This window comes from Stenella coeruleoalba (genome assembly GCF_951394435.1).
Source record: "Stenella coeruleoalba genome assembly, chromosome: 16".
In the NCBI taxonomy this organism is placed as follows: Eukaryota; Metazoa; Chordata; class Mammalia; order Artiodactyla; family Delphinidae; genus Stenella; species Stenella coeruleoalba.
Window position 1 is genome coordinate 31224122 of NC_137162.1, and position 12770 is coordinate 31236891.

The following is a 12770-nucleotide window of genomic DNA, read 5'->3' on the forward strand; positions in this document are numbered from 1 at the left end:
GAGACCGGAGAGTTTGATTCACTTTCCCCAGGCCACACAGCTACTAAGTGGCTGAGTCTGGACTCAAATCTAGATCAGGGGGCTCCAAGCCCAGGGTTGCCTTGCCCCACCCAGCTGCCTCTCTAAAGGACACTGCGTGAGATTCTTCTCCACCCACATTTACGCGATGTTTTTCTTTCCATGAGAGCGCTGTAGTGTGCTTCTACAAAATATAAACGTCTTTCTGAAATTAGCCAAAACCTTCGTCATCCAAATGTTGATAAACAGCACGTGCAATGGCCCACTTGTTGCTGCTCCTCCCTTCTGCTGTCCCCCCAAAGGAAGCTTTGTCCTGGGCCTGCTGACATCAGTACCCGGTGCTCGCTGATGAGATAAGGCTCTGGGCAGCTGCGTTTGAGGCAGAGACATCCAGTGTCCTCTGCAGGCTCAGTTGGCATTACCATGAAAGGTAGTGGTTAGGTCCCTTGAGCAGGAAGACCCTCACCTGAGGTGGCCCAGATGTCCCTCTTGTCCTAATACTGTCCTGGAAGAGGAGGTGCAGAATAATTGGGGGCTCCAATTATTCTGCAGAAACTCTAGAAGTCCTGAGGAAGCCTGTAATGTAGCAGAAAGAGGCTGTCACCAAAAGACCCAGTCGTGTGAATTTGGGCAACTTGTTCAAATTCTTCACCGATTTTCTTCTCTATAAAGTGAGGGCCCCCTGTTGCTAAGAGACAGAGAAGTGAAGAGTCGCCACTGAAGCATGCCGGCTGGCTAGGGACATCCTAACTGAAAGACATAATCTCTGAGGCAGGGGGTAGGGGGAACTATACTTTGTAGGTGCTTGGAACATTTTTAGTTCGCAAAGGAATTTCTCATTCATTAACCTCTCTGAATTCCAACCTTCCAGAAAGCTGGCTAAAACAGGTGTCTCATCAATTTTGCATATATTGGGACTATTGCCTCTATTGCCTCTAGAACCATCTTCCAGGTTGGATTTGAGTCATATGGACCAATCCCACTTGGCCTGTTTTAAGAGATAAGCTCCACCTGTTCTCACTTATCCGTGAGGTAATTTCTGAGGAGTCCCTGGGCCTCAGCTTCCTCTTCTGTAAAATAGGAGTTCTGCCCTCTTGCACTGTTGGTGGGAATGTAAATTGATACAACCACTATGGAAAGCAGTATGGAGATTCCTTAAAAAACTAAAAATAGAACTGCCATATGACCCACCAATCCCACTACTGGGCATATACCCTAAGAAGACCATAATTCCAAAAGAGACATGTACCACAATGTTCACTGCAGCTCTATTTACAATAGCCAGGACATGGAACCAACCTAAATGTCCACCGACAGATGAATGGATAAAGAAGTTGTGACACATATATACAATGGAATATTACTCAGCCATAAAAAGGAATGAAATTGAATTATTTGTAGTGAGGTGGATGGACGTAGAGACTGTCATACAGAGTGAAGTAAGTCAAAAAGAGAAAAATACCGTACGCTAACGCATATATATGGAATCTAGAAAAATGGTACTGATGAACCTAGTGGCGGGGCAGGAATAAAGATGCAGATGTAGAGAACAGACTTGAGGACACGAGGGGGGAGGGGAGGCTGGGATGTAGTGAGTGAGTAGCATTGACATATTACACTACCAAATGTAAAATAGATAGCTAGTGGGAAGCTGCTGCATAGCCCATGGAGATCAACTCTGTGCTTTGTGACCACCTAGAGGGATGGGATAGGGAAGGTGGGAGGAAGACGCAAGAGGCAGGGGATATGGGGATATATGGATACGTATAGCTGATTCACTTTGTTGTACAGCAGCAACTAACACAACATTGTAAAGCAGTTATACTCTGATAAAGATGTATTTAAAAAAATGAGAGTTCTGAGATAGATGATCCTGAAGGCACCTCAGGTCTGAAATGTTAGGATTCTCTTGGATTCTCTAATCCTTCCCAATCTTCCCATTGTTGGCTACCATTTAATTTTAAAACTTAGCAAACACGTTGCTTCTAGAACGACAGAACCAGGTTTTGGGAGGCTTCAGGAAGATCAGGAGCTGGAGTTTAAGCCAAGCTGTGGGGAACCAGGGAGGCTGGGGCTGAATGAGAGCCCAGCCAGGAGGCAGGAATCAGGGCTGGTGGACACGAGCGGGGGGCGTGGCAGGGGTCCGGAAAGTAGACACATGACTTCAGCTCCCTGAACAAGGGGCAGAGAGCGTCGCCAGCTGAGTTGGAGCAAAATCCACCCATTTTTCACATCCAGGCAGAGAAGGGACTGGGTAAAGAGCAGCCTGGAAAAACTGGCATCAAAGAGCCCAAACTGGAGTGACAGGACATGGGGACAGGGAAGAGGAAGGAGCCACTGGAGGCCCTGGGCAGGGTCTGACCCGGGTAGGTGGGCACGTGGGCAGGCTAACATGTTGGTGCCCCATTGAGCCGACAGTCTTTAAATACTGATGCCATATTTGGGGGGAGAGGTAAGGCTGGTTGCTGAGTGAGGGGATGGCACAGAGGGTTAGCATCTCCTCTGTCGTTCTGACCAGCTCAGCTCCAGCCTGGAACCCCTGCCTCAGACTCTGCAAAAACAGAAGCTTGTCTTCCTCAGCTTCTCCTCCTGGGAGGGGGTTGAAGGAGCAGGGTTTTTTTTTTTTTTTTTTTTTTTTGCGGTACGCGGGCCTCTCACCGTTGTGGCCTCTCCCGTTGCGGAGCACAGGCTCCGGACGCGCAGGCTCAGCGGCCATGGCTCACGGGCCTAGCCACTCCGCGGCATGTGGGATCCTCCCGGACCGGGGCACGAACCCGCGTCCCCTGCATCGACAGGCGGACTCTCAGCCACTGCGCCACCAGGGAAGCCCGGAGCAGGTGTTCTTGTTGGAGCCCCTGGGGGGTCTTACTTCCCACCCCAAGAAGAAAGCGCCATCACTTTACAGTTTCCTCCCTGAACGGAGTTCCGGGGGAAAGCAATTTTTAGCACTCTGCTGAATTTCTAGTGATGTTTCTGCTGCCCTTTTGGGTCAGGACTGCTCAGGCAATAGCTTCACTGGCTGGTCCCTTAATCTGGCCCTGGTTGAGGACCTGGAAAAGGAGAGAGGCCAAGACTGCCTTGATGCTGAGGGAGGAACTCATGACCTCAGGCTCCGCTGCTCCCCTGCCATCTTTTGGGGCCAAGACTGGGAGGGGAGGCTGGGACTGACTGAGCCCGTGGTCGGAATCCGCCAGGGCCAGTGACATTTGGTGGAGGGGTGAGGAGCCTGGCTGACCATTCCTGGGAGCTTTAATGTTTCCTTCTCTCTTCCAGAGTTTTTCACTGAACTTCACACTGCCGGCCAACACAGTGAGTACAGCGGTCCCCGTTCACCAGGCAGGTCAGCAGAGATCAATGCAGAGTTGACACTGGGCCTCCAGGATGCCAAAGCTCACGTGAAGCAACAAGTTACATGGGTTCCAAAGGCATTACGAAGAGCTGGGGGTGCTGAGAGAAATGTTTTCGATTATAAAAATTATAAATACACATTTTGAAAAGGAAAATAGCAAAAAACCAAAACAGCTAACTTGCCATCAGCAGAAAACACTGGGGACACTAATTCCAGTCCTGTCCGACTCGACATAAATTTTGACTTTTGTTGCATTTGTACCATGGGCTTCTTATTCTACTCATAATTTTATATGATAAATGTCTTCCGTCCACCTTTATAACCGTACTGAGGGTGGTCACATGATATTTCTTCAAGTGAGTTATTTCTTTAAGTGATTAATCACTCTTAGGAATGATTTTGTGATAAACGTAGGTATAGATAAATCCTTGTCAGCACGTACGCTGATTCCCTTAGAATGTAGCCTAGAAGGGGAATTATTGGGTCAAGAAGGATGAAGGTTTTATGGCTCTGTGACATTTAGTTGCAAGTCCACATGGAGATTTGCAGTTGATGATGTTGGACCGTTTCAATCCAGAACTGGTCCTCCATCTTCTGTTCTCGTGCTGTGTAGAGATAACACGCCAGGATTGTTTTCTGAGCGGAAGTGCTGCTGTGATGGAGCCAGGTGTTTTCCTGGCCCAGTTTTTCAGTGGTTTTGGCTGTGCCAAAGTTTTCTGAAAAGTCATACGGTTATTCAAAGAGAATAAACTGAATCATCAGGAAAGAGGACGCTTAAGCCCGTGCTCGTGTTTACTGTACCGTGGGGGCGTCATTCTGGAGAGCAGCAGAAAGGTAGAACCTCGAGACTCACTGCCGGCCTTCTGCTGCCACTGGCGGCTCTGACATCTGTCCGTGACTCCCTGGCACCTGCTCTACCCTCCCGGGGCGGCCCTGCCTTCGGACCCTCCCTGACTTACTCTGCTCCCTGCTTCTGCCTCTGCCTGTTGACTGCAGACAAATTCCCCTATCCCTCTCCTTACCTGTCAAAACCTTTTAATATGGCCACTGCTGGCGCTTTCCCCCTGGCTGCTCGAAGCCAGCAGGTCCATAGAGACCCCGGGTTCTGTCTTATCCTGGCTTGGCCCAGTCTACGAAGGTAACTCAGAGAAGCAAGAAGCCGTTGCTTGGGGCGGTGAGGGTGAATGGGTTGAGAGGCAGGCCCTTACACTGTTAGTCATCACTTTGGGAGCATCTCCTTGGTTCACAGCACATTTCTCTGAGAACTGTCCCTCCTCCCTTTGAACCTATGTAGGACAACAGCCACCCCAGCCTGCCTGGGACTGTCTGATTTTAGCCCTGAATGCGCTACCACCTAGGCAATTTCTGGGGAAAACCAGGACGGCTGGCCACCCTACCTGGCAGTCATATTTCTACCACAGAACCCTTCCGTTTTGGTGCAGCTGGATGACTGGGAACACCAGAGCCCTGGAAGGTAGGGAAAGGTGGATACTCAGCTCATGAGAGCTTCTCTGCAGGGAGCTGGGGACAGGGCCACCTATGCAAGTCCGCCCCTACTGGGCCATACTGAACTGTCAAGTATAAAAACTGGGTTGGGATGCTGCATTTGGTCATGGAAGGCAGAGTAGTCCAACAGTTAAGAACTTGGACCCTGGAGCCAGACCACTCGGCATCTGCCACTTAGGGCTGTGTGACCTTGCACAAGTTACTTGACTTCTCTGTGCCTCACTCCTCTCTTCTGTAAAATGGGGATCGTTGTAGTCCTGCTTCACTGGCTATGGTGAAGAATAAATGAGTTGATACAGGAAAAGTACTTGAACAGCCTGGCACATAGTAAGTTCTCCATAAGCATTAGCTGGTACGATTAGCAGGTGTCCATGAGGGCAGAAAAATCCATCTGGAGAGAGAAAGAAGGAAGCAAATAGGCAGGGAAAAGTACTGGTGAAGGGCCATTCTACCCAGGAGTGATGGAGAGATCCCAGGAGGGATGGCTTTGGTTCTGACAAGTTGCCGGTCCCCAGCTTCAGTCCCTAGAGAGGCCAGATTCCCGCTGCACATGGGCTCCATGAGGTACCCCTGAATCCTTAGAGGTAACTCATTTTGGGGGGCCAAAGCCAGCCCAAGTGAATTTCTGTAACCTGAAGACAAAACATTTTACCCAAAACGATATGCAACTCTTGGCATCACCCTGAGAAATAGAACCCTTAAGGTAAATGCAGCTTTAAGGTGGGGGTGGGGTGAGATTGCGCTTCGGTAAAACTGTAGCTATTTATTTTTTTAAATTTTATTTATCTATTTATTTATTTCTTAACATCTTTATTAGAGTATAATTCCTTTACAATGGTGTGTTAGTTTCTGCTGTACCACAAAGTGAATCAGTTATACATATACATATATCCCCATATCTCCTCCCTCTTGCGTCTCCCTCCCTCCCACCGTCCCTATCCCACCCCTCTAGGTGGTGACAAAGCACCGAGCTGATCTCCCTGTGCTATGCGGCTGCTTCCCACTAGCTATCTCTTTACATTTGGTAGTGTATATATGTCCATGCCACTCTCTCACTTCGTCCCAGCTTACCCTTCCCCCTCCCCGTGTCCTCAAGTCCATTCTCTGTGTCTGCATCTTTATTCCTGTCCCGCCCCTAGGTTCTTCAGAACCATTTTTTTTTTAGATTCTATATATATGTGTTAGCATACGATATTTGTTTTTCTCTTTCTGACTTATTTCACTCTGTATGACAGACTCTTGGTTCATCCACCTCACTACAAATAGTTCAATTTCGTTTCTTTTTATGGCTGAGTAGTATTCCATTGTATATATGTGCCACATCTTCTTTATCCATTCATCTGTCGATGGACACTTAGGTTGCTTCCATGTCCTGCCTATTGTAAATAGAGCTGCAATGAACATTGTGGTGCATGACTCTTTTTGAATTATGGTTTTCTCAGGGTATATGCCCAGCAGTGGGATTGCTGGGTCATATGGTAGTTCTTTTTTTTTTTTTTTGTGGTACGCGGGCCTCTCACTGCCGCGGCCTCTCCCGTCACAGAACACACGCTCCGGAGGCGCAGGCCCAGCGGCCACGGCTCACGGGCGCAGCCGCTCCGCGGCACGTGGGATCTTCCCGCACCGGGGCACGAACCCGTGTCCCCTGCATCAGCAGGCGGACTCTCAACCACTGCACCACCAGGGAAGCCCTGGTAGTTCTATTTTTAAAACCTGTAGCCATTTAAGTACCAAGTGTCAGTACCTGGTTAGCAAATCTCTCCTTTGATGGGAGCTGTCTGGGAAAGGGGCTTAGGCTTGGAACGCAAACATCCACATTCGGGGTAGATTTATGGTTATCTGTGAAACCTGGGAGAAGACCTATAACTTCTCTGAGATCCGGATCTTTTTTTTTTTTTTTTGTAAAATAGAGACAATAACTGTCAAAAGTCCAAGCCCCTGGGATTCCAGTGTACTCACTGAGGTTGATGAGAATATTCAATATATAACAGGTCTGGCCAGAGCTTTGCCAAGTTTAAAGGAATGACAAAAGCTTATACTCCTGGCGCTCATTTGATCCTCTTACCAATCCTAGAGGTAGGTACTCACAGCCCTATTGTATAGATGAAGAAATGAGGCTCGTTAGCTTGTGAGTGGAGAAATCGCCATTTCATTCCGGCTAGTGTGAGCCTAGGACTCGTGCTCTGAACCCCACACGGCATCACCTAGCGTAGCTTACGTGGGTCAGTTGCTAATGTGGAACTCTGTGCCCTGAGATATATTGATCCAGATAAGACTCTCATCTGATATATCTCATAAATGGGTAAAATCCAGTGCCCCTCCTTGAGTGGAGATGTGACATGGGAACATGTACTTACTCATTCAGCGTAGAATTACCCCAGGAGCATGGATAATTCACAGCTTCAGATACCTGCCCAAGCCATTTGTTTCATTGCAGTTTGGAAACAGGTAAGGCCTCCTTAAAGAGCCTGGCTTCCACTGGTATTGAATTTTTTTCCCTTCTAGCAACGGGGACAAGTAGGCCCAAAGTGTGCTGGGAAGGGTGTGGGGACTTGGGACAGGAGAAAACCTTTTTGAGTTCTGAAACCTGTTACGGCAAATCCACAGGGTGTATAATGAAGACCTCACCTGAATTTCTGATTTCTCTCTCCTTGTAACCCAATTCTATTCCTTCTTACCTGAGAAGCAATCAAAGAGGGTTCTGTTCGGCCGTTGTTTTTAATAAAAAGTTTAGCAAAGGTATATACTTCAGGCATTACAGCTTAGCCTTGGACACACTGTGTTGTGTGACGCGTGACGTGTGATTTTGTTTTCTTAAGACGTATATTCTTTTTCCACCCAGACTTCCTCCCCAGCTGTTACCAGTGGGAAAGGAGCAGTAAGTATATCACTTAAATTATGAAGCCTTAGTTTGGTCATTTAGAAAATGGGGATAATGCTGTACCCATTTCATGCATTCGTTTTGAGGATTAAAGTTTGATATGTGAACTGTCACCAAGCACAGAATCTTCCTCAACTATTATTCTTATGACCAACTCAGTTCAAAAGGGAAGGAGAACACGCAAAATCACAGATGATTCCCAAAGTGTTGAACAAAAGAAGCTAGACACAAGAGACTACATACTTTCTACGTGCATCTAGATGACGTTGAAAAACAGACAAGACTAACCTACGGTGATGGATTTCAGGATAGAGGTTACACATGCAGTGACTGGAACGGAGCCCGAGGGGCTTCTGGGGGGCTGGTAATGTTCTGTTTCTTCATCTGGGTGCTGGTTACATGGGTGGGTTCATCACGTGAAAAGTCATCAAGCTGTATATTTATAATGTATATACTTTTACGTGTCATGTCATTCTTTAATAAAATCACCCCCCCAAAAATGAAGACGAATCCAGTATTATACGACATTGCATGTGTATAGAGATTCTGAACACTATCTTTGGTATTTTCAAATAATCTGCAAATCTGAAAACCTATGGGGCTACAAGCATGGCTATTTCCACTCAGATCAAAGCAAAATGGGAGTCTGAAAATCAATTGGCTCATGCATTTAATGTAAATAAATTAAAAAATTCATATCAAAATGCTGTGGGATACACTAAAACCTTTTACTTTTTGCCAGACTAATAGATAAGAATGGTATCTAATTGTTGCTTTGAACTGTATTTCAGCTCTTCCTGTGTTGATGCAACATTTGTATTTCTGTTCCTAGGAATGGCCTGTTCATATATTTGTCCAATTTTCTACTGAATTATCACGCTTTTCCAATTGATTTAAACTATGTACATTAACTCCTATGAAAATGAGCCGTTTGTCATGTACGTTGCAAACAATTTTTCACTGTTATTTCATGACCCTTTTGATTTTGTGTACGATACTTAGGGTCCATGTAGGGTTTTGTTTTACTTTTAATCAATCAAACTCTTCCTTTATTTCTGGGAGAACCTGACTATTTTCTCTGTGCAGGACTGTGGACCTTCTCTTGGGTTAGCAGCTGGCATCCCGTCCCTGGTGGCCACGGCCCTGCTGGTGGCCTTACTATTTACTCTGATTCACCAAAGAAGAAGCAGCAGTGAGTCCACCGAGGTGATTAGCAGCTTCTTTGGGTCTGGCCGTGTTGGCAAGAATCGGTATTTGATGAACTGGCTTTGGGCTGAGGGTGTCAGGACCCATGTCTGTTTTCTGAGGACAAGGTGGTGGATGTTTCTGTGCCTCAATTTCTGTCTCAGACTCATGACATTATCCTCCAGGCAGAGCTGATTTGTCACACAACCCTTGTGTCACTTGAGGATGGTATCTGGGATGGCAAAAAGTAGCAGCGGAGAGGGACGTTTGCTGCTACGGCAAACACGTCGGTACAGTAGGTGTGTTCTCTAACCTTGAGAAACAAGGCCACAAGCTTCACAAAGAGGATGGAGGTGATCTTAGGAAGGATGGGAGACAAACAGACCCTGAGGCGTCTATCGTAGGGATACGTCCAGGAGTATGTGACTCTGTTTATATTTGTCTTTTTCCCACTTCTGAACACACATCAGTCACAAGGGAATCTCCGGACCCCACCCCATGCAAATACCAGATTGCTCTGGAGACCAGGCTCAGAATTCAAGGGCCACCCTGACCCACATCCAGCCAGGGTCCATGGTGTGATACAACTGTGTTGTGTAGACTCTGGGCTCTAATTCCATCCTTATTTATGAACATTCCTGATCGTTCTCACAGTGGTAGGCGTTAACGGGGAGTAAAAAACGTAGGTTCTAACCCTGACTCTGCCACTGTACAATTTATATGATCCTGGACAAGTGACTTAACATTTTCTGTTTCTTGGTTAGTTCAACTCCAAAATAAGAGTCATAAAAACTACCCACCTCAGGAATTCCCTGGCGGTCCAGTGGTAAGGACTCCGTGGTCTCAGCGGCCAAGGGCCGGGGTTCAATCCCTCCTTGCCCTTGTGGGGAACTAAGATCCCACAAGCTGTGCAGTGCGGCCAAAAAGAAAAAAATATATACCCACCTTATTTATTTAATTAAAAAAATGTTTTTTGAATTTTGGCTGCGTTGGGTCTTCACTGTGGCACGCGGGCTTTCTCTAGTTGTGGTGAGCAGGGGATACTCTTCACTGTGGTGCGCAGGCTTCTCACTGTGGTGGCTTCTCTTGTTGCGGAGCACGGGCTCTAGGCACGCAGGCTTCAGTAGTTGTGGCATGCAGGCTCAGTAGTTGTGGCTCACAAGCTCTAGAGCGCAGGCTCAGTAGTTGTGGCTCGCGGGTTCTAGAGCGCAGGCTCAGTAGTTTTGGTGCACGGGCTTGGTTGCTTCGCGGGCATGTGGGATCTTCCTGGACCAGGGCTCGAACCCATGTCCCCTGCATTGGCAGGCGGATTCTTAACCACTGCGCCACCAGGGAGGTCCCTACCCAACTTATTTTAAGAGGTAAGCGGAGGTGTAAGGATGGAATGAGATCATGGGTATAAAGATGTGTTGACAAGCTGTAAACTTTAAATATATTAAGAAATATTGTGGTTGTTGGTGGTATTATTTAAGTAATGGTTCCTCAGTCTTTCAGGGCACTTTAAAATCATCTTGGAGGCTATGAAAATACCAACCGCCAAAACCAATTAAATCAGAATCTCTGAATGTTAGAGCTGTGGCATTGGTACCAAAAATATCTCAACATTTTATGATGGATCACGTTAAGCAGATACTAAAGTAGAGAGAATAGTATAATGAATCTAGTTATTAACAACGGCCAATCTTGTTTCATCTCCGCTTCCACCCACTTTTCCACACTGTCAACCTGGATTATTTTTGAAGTAATTCACAGTGGTATCTCTTGTTTATGTTTTTTCTGGGAGGGGGGAGTTATTATCTGTTTGTTTATTTTGTTTTATTTTTAAAGCTCTCTGGTGATTCTAATGTGCAGCCAGGTTTAAGAACCACTGATTTTAATCATGGTCATGGGCAAATGCTGTAACCTTTCATTTCTTCTTCTTCTCTATTTTGTTTTATTTTTTAAAACAACTTAGGAAAGTGAGAGGCCTTGTGAAATTTCAGAAATCTATGACAGTCCCAGGATAGCTGAGGTAAGAACTCTTGGTTATAATCACTATACATCATTCACATGGCAAGCAAGCTAAGGGTCTTAAAGCCTGTGGTGTACAGGAGAAGTGCAGGGTAAGCACAAAGGAGGTTCTCATTATATTTTTACTGGCTGGACAGGAATTCAAGATTTATTTAATATTAGGAAATTAATTTAATATCACTTATTTCACTGGTAAAAGAGAAAAATCATGTGACCATTTCCATGGAAGAGAATTCAAAAATATTATACAGCCATTTGTGATGTGAACTCCCAGCAAACCAAAAATTTTAAAGGCACTTCCTTAACTTGAAACAAGACATCTTTAAAAAAAAAATTACAGCAAATATCATACCTAAAGGTAAAATGTTAATGATTCTTTTTCAGATCAGAAACAAAACAAGGATGCTCGTTGTTGCCAGTTCTATTTGATATTATACTTTAGGTCCTAGTCAACACAGCAGGATGAGAAAAAGAAGTAGAAATTAACTCAGTGCAGGAGAATCCTTTCACAATGTATATGTATGTCAAATAATCACACTGTTCTCTTTGAATATCTTACAATTTTATTTGTCAATTATACCTCAATAAAGATTTAAAAAAAAGAAAAAGAAGCAGAAAGCATAAGACTGGAAAAGAAGAAACAAAAATATCATTATTTACAGATGATATGATTATCTACATAGAAAAGCCAAATTATCTACAGCTAAATTAATAGAACTAGCAAGATATTTTAACAAGTTTACTGGATATAAAATCACTATTAAAAAGTAATTCACATTGCTAAAATTCAATAACAATTAATTAGAAAAAGTAATTTTTAAAAAATACCATTTTGTAGTGGTAATAAAAACACACAGAATGATGAGGAATAAATCTAACAAAAACATGTAATCCCTTTATGGAGAATAATAAAACTTCAGTAAAAGATATTAAGTAAGACCTAAATAATGGGAGTTGGTATTCAATGCTCCTGGATAAGAAGACTCAATAGTATACAGATATCAAACAACTTCAAAGTGATCTGTATAATAAATGTAATTCCAGTATAAACCTCAGCAAATATTTTTCATGGAACTCAATAAGGTGCTTCTAAAATCTATACAGAAGAAGACAGAAAAAAATGTTAAGTACCAGCAGACAGGTAGAACAAATAGAAAACAAATAGGAAGATGGTAGATTAAAACCCAACCATATCAATGATCACACTGATGGTGTCCAATGTATTGAAAACTGTTCCAAACATTTTGTCTGACGGTTGGTTGTTTCAGGTGGGAGGGTAAATCTGGCTTCTGTTACTCCAACTTGGCCAGAAGCAAAAGTCTTTGATGTATTTTTTTTTAAACCTGTTTGTTTTCTCAAGAATCCTAGGAGGTTACCCACACAGGAGAAGAATATCACGGGAGCAGAAGAAGCCCACATATACGTGCAGACTGTTCCAGGAAGTGAGGAGCCCATTCGTGACACTTACCGTCCTGCTGTCGAAGTGCAGAGAAGGAGGGCGTTGTGGTGGCTTATTCCCAGACTGAGCATGGAGTGATGCAGCACAGCCAAGGAGCAGATCTGGAGCTGGAACAGAGCTAAGCACACAGGGATTTGTGCTCGGAGGGAGGAGAGACGCCACGCTGCTTCTTAACCAATCCAAATTTCATTTGCAGATCCGGAAAACTTTGGGGTTGACTTTACTCTTTAAGGGACAGATCTGGTAAGGTTCCTTCCAACGCTCAGACCTTGTGGTTTAATAAGCAGTGAAGTCATTGTGCATCAAAAGGAGCCCTTGGGTCCTGCTCTTGACCCCGGTGGGGATTTGCTTTTCTTTGTGAT

At 45.1% G+C, this 12770-nt stretch overlaps 1 protein-coding gene across 2 annotated transcripts; it reads left to right on the forward strand.

Moving 5' to 3' along the window:
- Positions 1-3177: 3177 nt before the first annotated feature.
- On the forward strand, positions 3178-12486 carry OPALIN (oligodendrocytic myelin paranodal and inner loop protein; the record flags this gene model as incomplete). 2 transcript variants are annotated; one of them, XM_079900293.1, is made up of 5 exons in its annotated part: positions 3178-3327; positions 7716-7751; positions 8841-8960; positions 10894-10950; positions 12310-12486. In XM_079900293.1, the coding sequence occupies exons 1-5, from the start codon at positions 3271-3273 to the stop codon at positions 12484-12486; spliced, it is 447 nt and encodes a 148-aa protein (XP_079756419.1). In that variant the 5' UTR covers positions 3178-3270. The 2 variants fall into 2 exon arrangements, with proteins under 2 accessions (XP_079756419.1, XP_079756420.1); XM_079900294.1 differs by lacking the exon at positions 7716-7751.
- Between the last annotated feature and the right edge of the window lie 284 nt (positions 12487-12770).